Here is an 18,259-nt window from a genome sequence, read left to right on the forward strand (position 1 = left end):
TTTGAACGCTTCCCGTTCTTCTTTTCCCTTCGGAACACATGCTATAAATGATTATACATATAGTGGTGGATAACGATCAGAAATTGATACCAAATAGCAGATATTCTTGAATGACATGACATAAGATGAAACATTCGGCCCTGAGTAACACCTAATCATTTATGTCTAGCCCTAAGAACCAACGACATACAACATTAAAATTTGAAAGCATCAAGATTAAAAAGGATTACAGTGGTGCAAGGATCTCCAACATTGAATCAATCTATTCTATAATTCTGTATCTGTCTCCTTATGTTAAATAATGTTAAGGTACATTACAAACAAACAAAACAATTCTACAAGGTTTAATCTCTGTAACATAAAAAATTAGCATAAAACCATGGCAATTGGCAACTACCAGCACATGTGCAAATATAATAAATGGTGGATGCCTCGGCTTTTAATCTTGGAATTTTCATTTCAACTTGAAATAATGAGCTGCGAAGATTGAAACTGGTAATTGCTTCAAAGAAATAATCTTTTTGAATGGCTTCAAAATTCCTCAAAATCCGAATGCTATGGCCTAGCTCCTCTATTTGAAAGGATAAAAGTGATTTGAAAGGATAAAAGTGAGTATATATATTACATCTGCACATCAATTCCTTCGCTCTATGATCAGCTGTGTAATGATGCTTGCTTACACTTTTCAATACTACATTAACGTTTGGTGGCTTCTTTGCGACATTTTGTGAGAATTGTATCATTATCTACTATATGTTCTTATCAACTTCAGGAAAGGGCATGAACAACTGGACCAGAGACGAAAAGAAATAAGAAATGAAAATTGTGGGAAGAAAGCTAATATGAACGTAGTCATTATATACATACCTCTGGCATTGGTACAAGACGCTATTTATCTTCTTGTTAAAGGCTGTGACTCTAGCCTATGGGAAGATTCACCATGCTCAGAAGCATTCGGAGAATCATTTGGGGACACATGTGTAGCTTCTTTCTTTAACTTGTAATTATTGTATGCAGCTACCCCAGCGATGGCTGCATGAAATTTACAATTTATGAAATCAGCTCCTTTTCTCTTAACATATATCAACATTCATAATTTCTTAATGAGGGATTGGATTATAACAATTTTATGTTGCACAATTCAAATTTTAATTTTGGTGGTCTTTGAATTTTTTTCAAGCAACCTGTCAAATATCAATCATAAAAATCAAACATTTGAATCAACTAGGACAACTACTTGTGTTGATACTCCAAACATCAGTGAGTATAAATTCATAAAAAATGAATAGAAACAATATTATGATCTAGAATATAGGAAATCACCCTTATGCTCACCTTCTCCCAGTCAAAAGAGATAACAAGAAGAAATTTTTGCACTAGAATTTGATATTACAAATCAGTCTTCAACTATCTTGTAAGGGTTATGTATGGAGCTTAGGAAATCATTTGGAGTAGATGTGGACCCAGTTTAAATGTATGAATAACATTTTTTGTTTTGAACTTGAATATTAATTGATCTTATATTATACTTGCACCCAACAATGTCAAAAATGAAGGTCTACACTTGTTTACAGGTTATTAATAGGTACTGGACTCAGGAAAATTTAAATATGCACACAGGCTTCCAGGGTTATTAATTGGCCCTGAACTAGGAAAATTGTAACCACAGGATGGTGTATGTGCAAGAAATGTCACAGGAAATACTTGAACTATATTCAAAATGACAGGAAGATTTAGAAGCTCAAAGATGATCCGTTACTTACCAATTCCGTAACCAAACAAATTTATCATTGTCAGCTTTGTATCAGCAAACAACAGAGCAGACACTAAGACAACCACCCAATCCTTGACAACTCCGGCAACACGAATGGTTAAAGCACTTGTGTGTGTAATAACAAGGAAAACTGATAAGTTTAGAGCAAAAGTACAAAGGCAGTTGAGGATAAGCAAAACAGGAGGGAAGTTCCAAGGTCCATGTTCATCCATCTTTGGTTTCTCTAGAAAAATCCATGGAAGGAATAAACAAATTGCACTGCAAAACAATCCAAAATTGTTGTCACGTGCATTAGTTTACATATACAAAGTTTAGTAAAGAAAATTGTGCAAGAGAATATAAAATTCTGAAAACCACTTGCCTGCACGGACTAACATAATACATCACTGATATAGGATTCAACTTCAGACCCTTTCTCTTAACAAAAATCTCCATGAAAATAAGTCTTAGAGCTTCACCAACAACACCTCCCATTTGGTAAACTACTCCAACCCAATTTATATTTATCTCTCCATAAGAAGCTACTAGGACACCAAAACTAATCAATGACATGATCAAAAGCATTTTGCAGCTCATTGTCTCAAGTCCTACAGCTACTCCAAGCACAAAAACAGCTACAGGCACTGTACATTACATTTAATCAATTCAAAGGAATATATAGTTAGTTTTCTTGTAGGAAAAGAGTAATCTTGATGTCTTGAGAACCCATATACAATCACTATATACTGTCTATGGCGAGTTAATTAGCCACACAGATCTGATTACCAATTAAACTTTCATATGGTACAACATTTGGTTTAAGATATACCTAGCTATTGTGAATATCAAACAGGCAAGTACCAACTTACTAATTGCCTTCAGCATTTGTGCAAATGCAACAGAAATATACAGGTAGGCAGTATTCCCCAGCCAAAGAGTCATTGCAAACATAGCCCCAATTGGCATTACTGAACTAACATATCTGAAATAATGAAAGACATGATTATACTGGATTCTGGCAATATCGTAAGTATCTGAAATCAACTACAAACTCATAACACATTTCTGTTAACTAGCACCACATCGTGCCTGTTAGGCCGCATTTTTACTTTTTGGATATTAATTTAATTTATTAAACTAAAATGTTAAAATTTTAACATATATATCACACAATAACACAAAAACCATCATAGTTTTGGGGTTAAAGAATGTATATAAGGGTTACAACTTGAAGGTGCTAGGTTCGATTCCTTAATACAGACATTTTGAAATATCCACATTATATATGTACTGTAAGATATAGATAATCTTCACGATAATCTTAATTGAAGGAGTTTAAATAAAAACAAAACAAAACAAAACAAGAAAGGCGCATAAGCCCTTTCTGATGTCCCATTCACTGTTAATGCAACCGACACACTGTTCATTGTGATTAAGAAAGTTTAACTAATTCTCAGAGGAAACTAGTACTATTTAACTAATTTATGATCATCCACTGTCAATGCAACCAACACACTATGAAATGCTGGTACAGGTTTGACACTGACCAAATAGGACTCATCTTAAACACATTATGGCAGAAAGAGAATGAAGACAATTGAAACTAAGATCAAATCCTTAGATTGTTCTATACTCAAATATTCATTAATCATTTTCCAAATATCATCGGATTAGACCACTTAAAAGGATATATTTTATGATTTTGCCTTTTTATCAACTCCTGTTCTTGAGTACATAACTCATCCAAGCTAGAGGGCACAGAGGCATACACAGAAACTTTTTGCTAATATTCTTTCTTAATCGGTAAACCTCTTATGATCTCACTTTTATGAATTATCCTTTTGGTTAAAGTCTTATAAATCTTCAGCTGCTAAATAGTCAGGGTCAGAGGTACAATGACAAAACCAAAAACTTCCATGTATGCAATTTTGAAAATTGGATGCAATCTACAGAGAGCTTATTTATTTACTCACATTTCATGAGTCATTCCCTCCTCAACCTTCATAATCTGCAAAAGACATATTCATCGGGTGCATACTCATTGCTAATCAAATAAATATTATGCAAAACACAAACACATACGTACCTTTAGAACTTTGGTTAATACAAAACACAAAACAGAGGAGAAGATCATATGAAGTAGAGTCAACCCAAGGGGATAAGGGAAGTTTATTTCCTTAGATGACAAAACCCACTGCAATTTAAAAGAATATATATATATATATATATATATATATATATATATATATAAAGAACATCAGCTACATATTCCTTTCTCAAGTCAATCAACAAACCATGCCAAACATCAAGAACTTAAGTTTCAAGAATAAATCTAGGAGGCAAAAGTAGACAATAATGCATTCAACTTTACTTTCAGCAATAACTCCAAAAGGTGACCGAACCAAACAAGACAACAAAGTCCAAAAAACAAGAATCTGACACAAGATACTTAGCTATTCCAGTTCCGCAGTTCACACAACAAACGAAAGAAACCATGAAAAAATTCCAAGAAAAAGTTCTATAGAACTTACTTACATGCAACAACTCTCTCAAATCACATATCACAAATACCTTATCAGCATATCCAATTTCAATCAATTTCACACGTCTCAAAAATTCAACCTAATTAAAAATGAAAATGAATCCAGATATAAATCCTACTCAAGAACAAAATCAACAATAAGGTCAAATTTCCCTGAATTTTCTCGGGAAACAAAAAGTGCATTGGTAATTATAGATAGGAGTTTCTAAATTGGGGATTTCGGTGAGGAAACCTTGTTGAAGAAGATCTGGCCGCTGGAAAGAGCAATGTAGAGCAGAATATAAGCGTAGGTGAGGAAGCCTTCCTTCTTCGGATCCGCCATTGTTGCAAGCAGAGCACACGCAAAGCTTCGTATTTGTTGTTTGAGCTTCCTTCTTCTTCAATCTTCAGTGTTGACTTTTCTTTTTCTCAAATCTGAATCTGAAACCCAAGCAGTGAAATGGGTCGGGTTCGGACTATCCAATTTTGAAGGTATGGGTCTGGGAAAGGGAAGACGACGGTGAGAGAAGGATGAAATATGAGAACTTTGGGCTTTGAACGCTTTACAGGTTTTTCTTTATTTTTTAATATAAATATAAAATTTAATTTTAATATACTTGAGAATCTAAAATAATAACACGTACCTGTAATTATACAATGTGATACGAATATAAATAATTCTCTTTTATATTAATTATATAAATAATCATAAAAATATATAATTAAACAATTTTACCAAAAATTTTATATATCAAAATTAAACTCAATAAATATAAGAATTACATTTTCATTATTTTATATATCTCTCTTTTTTTAGGGGTGACAACATGCATCCTACCCACAGTTATCCAATTTGGTCAGGTAGGATTGTGAGCAGATAGGGAAAGATGCAGATAAGGTTCTTGTGCGCATTAGATATGGTATGGGATGAGTCTTAATTCTTATATACTTATGTAAAATGAACGCGCTACACATCCATGTAACCATGTAACCAAGTTAACCCAAGTCCAAATAAAGTCACGCACATTAATGACGAGTGAAAACACGCGCTCGAAAACCCTTCGTTACTTCGCGCTCATTATAAAAAAAATGTTACTTCTTCCTCAACACAAAACCGCTCCTTCTCTTCGAATCTCTTTCAAAATCACTCAAATTTCAGTCACGTTCTCTGCGAAAACCACTACTAAAGAAGAATCGCGAGAAGATTTGGCAAGGAACAACCAGAAACAAACAAAACAGCAATAGAGATTCGCCTTCCTCCTCCTCCTCATTCTTCTCCTTCTTTTTCGCCTTCCTTCTTCTTCACGTGTTTTCTCTTTATCTTCATTCTTTTGTTGTTATTGCTGCTGTTCTTTTTTTTTTGTCTTTTCCTCTTTCTCTCCCTGGTGAAGAAGCAGTAGAAGGTGAGTAGAAAGAGTTTTAAATTATGTAGAATAGAAATGAACCAAAATGGCCAACTCTATTGAATCAAACATCATTCATGTGCTAAATAAAACATCATAAACATTTAATCATCAAAGAAAAATATTTCTACATGCACAAAGACTCAATTGAACACACTAACAATCAAGTAAATCAAAATGAGCAACACCACTGAACCGAGCAACATTCATGTGCTGAATAAAACGTCATAAACATTCAATCTTCAAGAATAGCATTTTTCCATGCAAAAGAAGTTAACTGAACACATAACAATCAGGTGAACCGAAATGACCAAAACCACTGAACCGAATACCAATCATGTGCTGAATAAAACGTGATAAACAATCAATCAGTAAAAAGTATTTCTGCATGCACAAGGACTCAACTAAATACATTAACAATCAAGTGAATCAAAATGAGCAATTCTACGTAACCGAGCAAAATGTTGGTGTTGTTGGTGATGATTATAACGAAAGAAGAAGAACCTACGTGCGCGAATTTGAAAGAAGAAAGAGGAGGAGGAAGATGAGGAGAAATACTATTCTTGTTGATTGAAAGTTGGTCACCATTTATTCACCACATGAACATTGTTCGGTTCGGTGGCCTTTGTGATTTTGATTCACCAAATGAATATTGTTCGGTTCGGCGGCCTCCTTTTACTTTATTCTGTGTTTTGCAGCAATTATTTCCTAGCTGTCTCAACGTAATAACCTCATTCAACTGATTTGAAGTTGAATCATTCATTGTTTCCATTCAGAAATGTATATCGCAGAAGAAAATGAAGAAGAAGAAGAATGACGGAGCTTATTACGTTGAATTCAATGCAGATCAATAATGAAGAATGCAAGCAGAGAAGAAAAATGCGAACAGAGGAGAACAGCGAATTTTATTAGGTTGAAGAAGAAGAATAAGAAGAAGAGAACAAGGTTTACGTTATATGAGGCACGTGTATAACAAACGCGTAAGGGGGTTGGGGAGGCGCGTCTGATAGAAGTTACTTGGATAACTTGGATGAAAAAATTACATGGATGTAGAACTTTTCTGTATGTAAAAATATGTTTTAAGTGAATGTTGAGGCAAAAACCTCTCACTAAATACAAAAATCATTAACTATAAGATCCCAAATTTTTAAAAATTAACTAATAAGTTATTTATGATTTATTATATTTACAAAAGATGATACTTTCACATATTTTTTTATATTAGTTTGACAATTTCTTATTTATGATCTAAAATTTTAATAATTAAAAAAAAATAAAAAATTTATATGCTTTGATTAAATATTTAGATTTTGTTGACACAAAAAATATTAAGATTTTGTACCTTATTTTATGAATAAAAAGAAATTAATTTGATTATCTATAATTCTTGAATTAGAGTATTTATTTGAGAAAAAATTCTAATTTGATGAATAACTAGTATTTTTTATATATAATTATTGTTTGATTAAAATTGGTTTTCAATTACTACATTATCCCTATTTTTATTAGAAATTACCAACTTATTCTCACCCTTTTTTCCCAAATCAAAACCTTAACCTAACCCTAAATTCATTACACATTCACACTCATACCCTCTAACTCTAACTCACCACCGCTAGCCCCCACACCGATGAGAAAAAAAAAGGAGAGAATAGGGGTGATCGAGAAAGAAGGGAAGAAAGGGAGGAGGAAGAAGACGAAGCCGGCTGGGCTGGGAGCGTCGTTGTCGTCGAGTAAGAGGGAGAGAGGAGGCACGGTCCTGGAACCCCGACCAACTAGAGGAGCTTTGTGCACCGCCATCGCCGAGGAGAGGAAATAGGTGCTGCATCTCGTCATCTTCGCCGTCGTGGTGGCTTGGGACATCGCCAGAAGGAGTCGCTGAACCCTCCATCACCACAGCCGTGAGGAGCGTCGCCGTCGAGCTGCCGCAAGAGAAGAGCCAGACGAGATTGAGAGAGGAGTTGCATTCTGCCTCCCATCCTTGCCCAATCACCATCGTTCATGCACCGTCGCTGCCAAGCTCGCTGACGAGCGGATTCTTGCGTGGTCTAGAATTCACAAATAAGTTCTCGTTGCAAGTATAGCTTCTAAACCAACAAAGAATCCTTTCGTACAAAAACTTGGTTGTCACTTAAGCAAACCCAATAAAAATAATAACCGAAGTATTTAAACCTCGGGTCGTCTCTCAAGGAATTGCAGGGAAGTGTGCTTATAATTGGTTATGAGTTTTCTGAGAAATTTTGGGATGAGGAATGGAGAAATAAATGATTATAAATTAAAGCAATGAAAATTAACAAGAGGTTTTATGTAATTAAAATAAAAAGCCTTGGCTAGGAGAAGATAAAATTGAAGTTCTATCCTTGTTGGAATTCCCAAGATTAATAGTAATAGGTTGTTGTTTCTACTCAGTTAACCCTCAATGAATGAAGGAAAGTTAAGCAGGAAGCCAACTTCTATTCACAAGTCCTAATCCTCTCCCTTGGGAAGGATTAGTGTAGTAACTAGAAAGTCAGCCAACAACTTCCAATTACCAATTAACTCTTGAGTATTCCAACTCAAGGGTCTCAAATATTAATCAACTCCAAAGCCAAGTTGGGAGTCTACTCTACTAACATGAATGCCATTACACCATATAAAGGGAGTAAAAAGAGAATATGGTAATAAAAATTCAACTGGAAACAATTAAACAAATAATAGATTTAAATGAAAAAGTACTCTTTGCATTAACAATCCATGAAAATAATCCAATTGTAACTCTGAACAAAGTAAATAGGGATTAAAAGAGTAAGAAAACAGAAAATAAACTAGAATGATAAAGTCTTCAATGGAGGTAGTAACTCTGTAATATCCAACTCAAAAGCATAAAACTAGGAATCCTATATCCTAGAGAGAGGAGAGAGCCTCTCTCTTTAGAAACTACATCTAAACCTAAAATTATGTTAATGAAAAGTGATCTCTTGATTCCTCTGCTCTGTAACCTCTAATCTGTGTTTGCTAAGCCGAAAACTGGGTCAAAAATAGCCTAGAAATTGCTGGTTGTGAATCTTAATACGCTGGTTTTCCGTCAATGCGACGCATGCGCGTGATATGACGCGTGCGCATCGCCTAGATGTACGGTCACTATGGCAAATTATATATCATTTTGAAGCTCCAGAGATTAGCTTTTTATCACAACTAGAACCGTCTCATTTGGACCTCTGTAGCTCAACTTATGACCGTTTGAGTCCAAAGAGGTCAGGGCTGACAGCTTTGTAGTTCCTTCAATTTCTTGTATTCCTTTCACTTTTGCATGCTTCTTTTCTATCCTCCAAGCTATTCCTGTCCTGTAATCCCTGAAATCACTTAACGCACATATCACGGCATCGAATGGTAATAAGAGAGGATTAATATTAGCAAATATAAGGCCAAAGAAGCATGTTTTCAATCATAGCACAAAATCAGGAAGAAAAACGTAAAACATGCGAATTGTATGAATAAGTGTGAGAATAATGGATAAAATCTACTAGATTAAGCACAGGATAAACCCTAAAAATGGGGTTTATCACTCGCGTCAGAAGCCGCTGCTGTTGCTAGAATCAGTCGCCAGAACCTCTGCCTTTGACTTTTGCGAGGTTGCAAGAGTTCTCTGTCGCTGGAAATGGCGTTGGGGTTGCCAGAAGTCATCACTGGAGCTATAGTTGCGTCATTCTCTCATTTATTCGTAATTACGGTAAGCTGTTTGAAAGAGCATTTTCATATGGTTAGGAATTTCTTCTCAATTAGAGGAAATAACTTCGTTGCAAGTATAGTTCCCAACCAACAAATAATGCTCAATCAAAGTTTTAATAATTGGTTGTCACAAGTACAAACCCCAATGAAAATTAACCGAAGTATTCAAACCTCGGGTCGTCTCATAAGGAATTGCAATGAAGTGATCAATTATTGGCTTTGAAGGAACAATGAGGGTTTGATTTGGTAAAAGGGCAATAAAATAAATGGCAAGAAAATAAAGTAAGCAATTAAAGAAAGCAATTAATAAAAAGAGACATTCATAGCAATGATTGAGAATCTAAGCTTTCTATCCTAGTCACTAATCATAACAATGATTAACAAGAATTTATCTTATTTCGTCATCTCCATCAATGGTAGAAGGTACAATATTATCTTCACATAGGGAGAAAGTCAAATAATACTAGTTAATCTCAATCCAAAAGTCCTAGTCAACTTGCTAATTGAATTAGCAAAAGACTAGGGTCAATGGAAATAATATTAATTAACAACTCTAGATCACCAACATAAGTTGGGTATTCATGACTCAAGATTGCCTAATTCCTCTTTCCAAGCCAAGAATGCTAAAAAAGCTACTCTAACATCCAACCAAGCATTTTGTCAAAGACTTGGAAGGCATAAAAGGAAAGCATGGTAAAATTGCAAGAATAATAAATCTACAACTACATAATGCAAGGAATCAACAATAAACAACTCAAATCAACAATAAAAGAACATCAAACATAAATTGTATTAAAGGAAACCCAAATTCAACAAGAGTATTCATAAACATAAAAGAGGCATGAAAAGAGAAATTAACACTACAAACTAAGAGAATGAAAGTGTAGGAACAAGAAATTGTAAAGAAAACAAGATGAGAACAAGTAATTAAACCCTAGATCTAAGATGCAATTAACCCTAAGAACCCTAATTCTAGAGAGAAGAGGGAGCTTCTCTCTCTAGAAAACTAACCTACATGATGCTAACCTAAAACTAATTGCTCCCCCTTTGTTCAATCTTGAATTCTGCATGAAATAGCCTCAGGAATGAGTTGGATTTAGGCCTAAGAAACTCAGAAATTGCCCGCCAGCATTTTCACTTTGATGAGGTCACGTGCTTGCTGTGACGCGTATGCATGGGCCAGGCGTATGCATCGCTTGGTGACCTCATCTTCACGCGTGCGCGTCGATGTATGCTCTCCAAATCCTTGTTTTTTCCTGAATTCTCCACTTTGCATGCTTTTCTCTTCACTTCTTCCATCCAATACTTGCCTTATGAATCTATCACTCAACAAACATATCAAGGCATTGAATGGAATTATAGGTAAATTAAAATTACCAATTTAAGGGCCTAAAAACATGTTTTCACACTTAAGCACAAATTTAGGAAGAATTACAAAACCATGCTATTTCATTGAATAAATGTGGAATAAGTTGATAAAATCTCCCAAATTAAGCACAAGATAAATCACAAAATTGGGGTTTATTACTGTTCCTTGTTTCAAACCCCTATAGTCGTTGTTCTGTTACATATTACTAAGGATTTCGCGACGTTAATGTCTTAGGATTGAGCTATGGTTCTTGCATGCTATGTTTAACGACGTTGTGGCCATTAGAACCATCGGCGGAGCTACTGCTGTTCGATTTAGCCGTTCTTCCTTAGTTACAATAAGTGTTTTCTTTCTAGAACCCTTGAAATCAGTATTCTGTTATGGTTTGTTAACGATTATGAGGTTTTGGTAACGTATGGTCAAGTTTCGATAATTGTCTATTGTGATTAAAGTTGCTACTGTTGTTCCGAAAGTAGTATGGAGCTGTGGTTGCAGCTGTCACTATTATGGGCCGGAAAAATAAGGGTCTTAACGTGTTTTATTGCTTACGGGTTTCAACTTTTTGAGGTAGGATCTTTTTCTCAAACCATTTTATATTCCAAAATTTTTATAAATCGATATTGTTATGAAAAATATATTTTTGTGATTATGTGAATCTTATGGATTACTTTGAGCTGTTTGGATGAATGGAACTGATTATCTAAGTTTGGACTAAGAATTAATGAAAAGTTGGGTTGCTTGTGATTGACTTGATTTTATTGATGTCTAGGATTCTGATTTGTTTGATTGGTTTGTATTGAGAATTGTTGAGTGTTATGGATGATCTGATTTATATGTATATATTTTGAAAATGGTTGATATTGAAGCTGTTAATGAGAGATATCGGTTTGGTTGGGACCCTTAAAAGGTGACAAAATCTGAGTTTTAGAAGAGATACTGTCAAATTTTTTATAAGTATATAAGTGAATTTAAATCGTTTGAATTTGATTGAATAAAAATGGATTTTTTTTTGTTTGATTAACTTTGGTTTAAAGAAAATATTTTAAAGATCTTTAGAGGAAATGAAACTAATAGAAGTGAACTGGATATTCAATTTATTTCAGTTCTGCTAATTATGAACAGAAATATGTTTTGGGTACTTGCTTGAATGGAAACGAGTTTTATTGAATTGATTCAAACTAAAGAGTGATGTTTTGAGGATTTTAATGAAAAATAAAGTAATAAAAATGAGCATTTAAGAATAAAATGACTTTTGAGTCTTTTAGAAAAAGTTGTAAGCTTAAAAATGAAGTGTAGTTTCAAAAACTTTAGTTAATTTGAAAATAAATTTTGTTTGATTAATTCTAATTCAAGGGGTTATCTTTTGAAAAGATTTAGTGAATTTGAAGTATTTAGATTCAATTGGCGAAATGGAATGCTTTCTGAAACTTTGGGAAGGCTCGAAATTCAAGAAAGAAATTGAAATTGTCCTGAGAAGCTTGAAAGTTGGGTTTAGTTAGCCCCTAAAGTGATTAATTAAAGAATGACATGTGAAAGTGAATGAGAAGAATATTAAGATTGATTAGTGATGATTATGATTATGTTAATGATGAGGTTTAATTGAAATATAATTATTATATAATTGCAGTTTTGATGTTGAGTTTGGTTATGTTTGAGTTTGATTATGATGGAAATGAAATAAAGACTTGACTTTTGAAACACCTAGATAAGATGCAAGGGTTATGACTTTGTCCTACTTGCTTTGAATTGAGACTTAAAATACCTGGGTAAGATGCAAGGGTTGTGACTTTGTTCCACTTGCTCCAGATTGAGACTTGAAACACCTAGGTAAGATGCAAAGGTTGAGGCGTGTCCCACTTGTTTCAGGTTGAGATTGTAAACACTCACCTGGGTAAGATGTAAGAGTTGAGGTTTGTCCCACTTGCTCCAGGTTAAGCGGGTAAGATGCAAGGGTTGCGGTTTAGTCCACTTGCTTTGTTTTGTGGTGTTTCATATCCGGCTTAGCTACCGAATGTGTTGAATTCTAGTAGTTTAACCGACGCGTGAGCTCATGGCCAGTAGAAAAGGCACGGATTATACTACATTTGGTTGCTAGTGTTTAAGTGTGCTTAAGTATTTTGGTTTGCCTATCTAATGAATTCTGTCTAATTGTTAATTGTGGTACTTGTTGTAACTGCTCTTTATTGTGTTTGCCTTGCATTGTTTGTGTATGTGATTGATTCTGTTTTGAAACTGAGTGTTGTGTGAATATGATGAGCCGGAGGCCGAGATTTGATTATATGTTGGATTAGAGGCCGAGATTTGACTATATATTGGGGTGGAGGCCGTGATTGGTTGTGTTTGGATCGGAAGCCGTTATTGGTAAGTTTGGATTGATTGATCCTTTGGTATGTATTGAAATATTATGTGATTTATTAAAATTGGAACTCTTTATAAATAAAGATACGCTTTTTGATTTTCATATTATTTATATGTTGATGTTTGAATAGATTCATAAGACGAACGATAATTATTGTGGTTGAAACCCATACTCTTCTTTATATGTATCCTCTTAAAACAACTCTGAACTTCTCTAGTGAGACCGTGTGGTTAGGTTCTCACCCCCTATAGACTTCTCTTTTCAGGACGGATGAGGATTTTATGGAGTTTCTTCTGCACCTCTGGTTGTGTTGTATATTTATATATTAGTTATAGTTTTTTCCCTGCCTTTGTTATTATATTTCTGTAAAGAGGAATAGGAATTGTAATGATATATATGTTTAAAATATTTGTAAGTTACTTGTATGAAAAGTCTCGTATATTTATATATATATATATGTGTGTGTGTGTGTGTGTGTGTGTGTGTGAATGTTGTGATTGAATTTGTTTATATATATACATGTTTGTAAAAAAAGAAAGTTTCGGTTTTTTAAAGAAAACAGCATTACGGTTCTGAGTTAAAGGCTCCTATTTTATTATTAAGTATATGAAAGTTGTCATAATATCTTAGCTATTAGAGTGACGCAGCTGGAAGCGTGACATTCTGGTAGTAAGAGTGTTATATTAGTCACTAAGAAAAGTTCATTAATTAATAATTTAATACATTTTTTTACATAAAAGTCAGCTCTATTTTAAATTATCATCAAGTTATATATAATAATATTGCATCTTTTTTATAATCCCATGGGTTAAGAATGGATAGGGTTAAGATTGAAATATTCTCAACCCGCAAATAGAGTAAAATTTAGTTTATATAAAAATATCAACGCGCAGATAGGATTAGGGTTTGATCCAAACCCTATTCTATCCCATCGATTGTTACTTCTACTTCTCCTTATTAGTTGTTTCTTAACTAAGTTGTTATGGAATATTTAATAAGAAAAAACAAAAAATATAGCGCTTCTTAAAAATATCTACTATCAAAACTAATAAATAAAATAGTAGGTTGCGACTTTTAAGGAAGGGTGTGAAATGACCATTTTTTCCCTTCTCTCTTATAAAATATTTTGCGCTTTTTTTCTTCTCATTTTTTGTGTTTCTGAAAATGCTTTATTTGCCTTCTTTCCTCACAAAAGCTCTTTCAATTTCTCCTTCTGTTTTTCGCTTCCTAACCGGTTTTAGTTCCAAGGTTTCTCCATCTGGACCCTTTGAAGATCTTGCTTTTCCGTACGGAGAGGAACGTTCATGCTTACTTTCGAATCTCATCAAGATTGGTACTCTTGACTTCTTTTTTGCGTAACTATTCTGTGTTTTTCGAATTTGTTTTTGTATTTAGGTGATATTTTGAGTAGTAGCGGAGATTCTTACAGTTGTTGGTTTTGTTTCCATCTTGAGTCTTCCTTGGAAAAGTTGATGACTGCTGCCATTTTGTTTACTGAGAATCCTTTTTGAAACTATTTTTGTTGCCGGATATTACTTGTTACGAACGTTTGACTGTATTTCTGGCATTTGGAGAAACTTGTTATCGTTTGTGACTTGTTGAATGTATTTGTGATACCCCCAATGGTATCGCTGTCGATAGTGTAGGAGGGACACCATTTTTATTATTTCTGTTCTAAAAAGATCTTTTTGAAATTGCGTTTTGTGTTTTGTTGCATTTGTCCAACTTCTTTTTACTGTGGCCGAGCTCTTTAGTGATGACTTGTTTATTTTGTATTTGTAGGTGTAGCTTTTATGTTTCAGTCTATAATTGTCAACATGTCATCAAAGATCCCACATTCTTTGTTATCTTGTGTAGATAATATTGTCTTTCTTCCTGTTTTTGCAGTTGACAAAGAGTACATTGATGTATTCCGTATACACCGTAGGCTATGTAAAAGTCGGGAGGATGAGCGGAATTCTGAGTTACTAGTGCCAGATCCTGAGGAGAGAGTGTGTTTCCTTCCTTTAGAAAAATTGGAATGCCCCTTTTTTTCATGCATATGATTGTTTCTTTACAAAATTAGGCATTAAACTTCCTTTTTCTGACTTTGAGAACATTCTCTGGACTTGTAATGTTGCTCCTACCCAGTTTCACCTGAATTCTTGGGCTTTCCTCAAGATGTACCAACTTTTGTGCTGGGAGCTCGATGTCCGATCTTCCCTCAAGGTCTTTTTTTTTTTACCTTTTTGTCTTGACCAAACCCGGGTCTTCAAAAGGAAAGTCATCTTGGCTTTCCTTTCGTTTTGTTCAGGGTACAAAGATTTTTTTTCCATTTTTGATGAATCCTTCCATGACTTTAAAAACTATTTCTTCAAAGTATGAGCTGTAGAGGGTGTCCGACCTTTCTATTTGGATGATAATGATGAACCTTCCTTTCCACTGTATTGGTAAGAAAAATCCGTGCTAGCCAAATATGATGTAGATACCCTAGACAAGCTTGAGAAGTGTATGGTAGATGTGCTGGGGCCGGGCTCCTCACTTGGATACTAAAAATTTCTTAGGGGACCTCAATTTGCTTCAGTCTAAGCTAGGTAGCTTTCCGACCTTTAGATTTATGACTTTGATTTGTAATTTGGCTAACTAAGGTGCCTTTTATTTTTGTTTTGCAGAGAATATGGCTCCGAAGTCTGCAACAATGAAACAGCAGCACCAGACCAAAAAAAATGTCGTAGCTCGAAGCATTCAAATCCAAGAGAAGGAAGCTGGGGGTACCTCTGTCCGATCTACTCCAAAGAAATTGGACTCCGGTACTTCGGCCCAGAAGAAGATCATCCTTACTCCCTCAAGTCGGTTAGTACATCCTGACTCCCCTCCAGTGACCGTGACAATCCCCCCTTCTCCTTCATCCTCAGAGCCCCCTCTCAAAGGCAAAGAAACCATTAAAGAGGGGAGTAGTATATATGGTAATGATTTTGAAGAGCTGGCTTGGAGTGAAAAGAACATTCTCCCTCACAGCCGCATTAGTATGAATGGCGTGGCTATTCAGAATCATCTCCAGCTCATGGATCGAACGAAATTCAGATAGCTGGAGTGTGTGCTTCTTTATCCAAGGAGTTGAAGAAGACACCTCTTAGCGCTACTCAGAGTGCCTTAGTGGCCACCAAAGCTGAGGTGGAGAAGTTAAGTGGAATCAAAGGGGAGTTGGAAGAGGAGAAGGACGGGCTATCGTCCGACTTGGAGAAGGCTCAGGCCAGAATAAAGAAGGCGGGGGCAGCTATAGCTATGACAGAGGGGTTACAAAAGAAGGCCGAGGAGAGCTATGCTCAAGTTTTTGGGGAAAAACTCAACCTTAAGGAGAAGTTGGAAGGCCAAGGAATGATATGCCACCCTGGAGTCTGTGGCTGAAGGGATGGACGAAATGTTCGCCCAATCTGAAGGCCCAGGTTCAAGTTCTGGCTTCTGATGTTGGTCTTTCTCTATTCAGTCAAGATAACATTGTGGTGGATGAAAAGATTGTTCCAGCCCGTGATGATGATGAGGATAAGGCTTTGCCCGAGCCGAAATCTTCGGGTGCTCAGGTCAAAGAGACTTCTCAAACTCCCGAGGTCCCTTCTGATGCTGTTAATGCCGAGCTCCCTCCTTCACCACCTGGTGCCGTCCCGACCGTGCCAGTCTCTGTTCATCCTCCGACCCCTCCTGCCCGAGGTTAGGATGTAGTGATTGGGAGGAACTTAATCCTTTACTTGGCCCTTCATCGTAGGTTTTAGTGGTTTTGGTTCCATTGTTTTTTGGGTGGCCCAACTTGTGGGTCTTTGATGAAGAATTTATTTTTTGTAATAGCCAGTAGTTTTTTAAACAAACTTTTTTAAGTTATCTTCCAACAACATTTAAATTTTAAAGAACCTTTCTACAACTTAGCAATGATGTTAGGTATTTTTTGAATTACTTAGTCGGGGATTATACTTTGACAACTTCTAATGTTGTTTTTTCGTTGAGCTTCAAAATGTTAAACTTGTTTATTCCAGTTTCCCTTTTATAAGTTCCAACTTCATGCAATCGGACTTTGTTAAGTTACTTTTACACTTCTCTTTTGTTCTACCTTGATTCTAATGTCCGTTTTCACTGAGTTGTTTATATAACTTTTTACATTAACTTGTACTTCGTCGCTTCATCTTGCCTACCATTTTAGGTCGGGCAATGATTTTCATGGTTTACCAAACTTAAATTAAACTACGTTTTATAGGAAACTTTTGGGGAGAAAATGGAATTTTATTAATAAATGAGAAATTTGCTTACGTAAATTTGCTACTATGGATTTTTGACTACCCTTAGCCCTTGCTGTGGCGCCTTGTTAAAACTCCCTTTAGAAAAAACCCTTTTTAGGGAAAAAAATCTTAAGGTTGGGAAAGAGAACAAGGTACGCTTCCTAACTGTAGTACTTCTTCAGATTACATGCATGCCACAACCTTGGAAGCTCCCGTCCTTGCAGGTCAGACACCTTGTAGTAGCCTTTTTCTAAGACTTCGATAATCTTGTAGGGTCCTTTTCAATTTGCAGCTAGCTTCCTTTCACCCGACTTCTAAACTCCGATATCATTCTGCCTCAGTATGAGGTCGTTTGCGGCAAAGTTTCTTTTTATCACCTTTTGATTGTATCTTAGGGCCATCCTTTGCTTTAGAGCTTCTTCTCTGATCTGAGCTTTCTCTCAAATTTTTGGAAGGAGGTAAAGCTCTTCCTTTTATGCTTGGGTATTGATTGTAGAATACAACCATGGGTGACTCTTCAACGATTTCTATGGGGACCATAGCCTCCATTCCGTAAGAAAATTAGAAAGGTGATTCCCTGGTTGTAGAATGAAGGGTTGTCCGATATGCCCATAAGACTTGAGGGAGCTTGTCGGCTCATGCTCCATTTGCATCTTGTAGTCGACACTTCAACCCGGTCAATATAACTTTATTTGCAACTTCAACTTGTCCATTGGCATGAGAATATTCCACCAATATGAATTGGTGTTTTATTTTGAGGTCAGCTACCAGGTTTCTAAAGGTCGAGTCGATAAACTGGGTTCCATTGTCTGTGCTAATGGAGTGAGAAACTCCAAACCTTGTGACAATGTTCTTATAGAGGAATTTCTGACTTCTCTAGAAAGTGATGGTTGCTAGTG

The 18,259-nt window shown here is 35.4% G+C and overlaps 1 protein-coding gene across 1 annotated transcript; it reads right to left on the minus strand.

The window, feature by feature from the left end:
- Positions 1 to 241: 241 nt before the first annotated feature.
- Positions 242 to 4,853, minus strand: LOC112703451 (probable sugar phosphate/phosphate translocator At3g14410). Its single transcript, XM_025754902.3, has 8 exons — positions 4,528 to 4,853; positions 3,840 to 3,947; positions 3,727 to 3,761; positions 2,623 to 2,735; positions 2,136 to 2,397; positions 1,764 to 2,032; positions 868 to 1,032; positions 242 to 788 (listed from the first exon to the last, which is right to left on the minus strand). The coding sequence occupies exons 1-7, from the start codon at positions 4,615 to 4,617 to the stop codon at positions 893 to 895; spliced, it is 1,017 nt and encodes a 338-aa protein (XP_025610687.1). The 5' UTR covers positions 4,618 to 4,853; the 3' UTR covers positions 242 to 788; positions 868 to 892.
- Between the last annotated feature and the right edge of the window lie 13,406 nt (positions 4,854 to 18,259).

The sequence above is a fragment of the Arachis hypogaea genome, chromosome 7 (assembly GCF_003086295.3).
Source record: "Arachis hypogaea cultivar Tifrunner chromosome 7, arahy.Tifrunner.gnm2.J5K5, whole genome shotgun sequence".
NCBI lineage: Eukaryota > Viridiplantae > Streptophyta > Magnoliopsida > Fabales > Fabaceae > Arachis > Arachis hypogaea.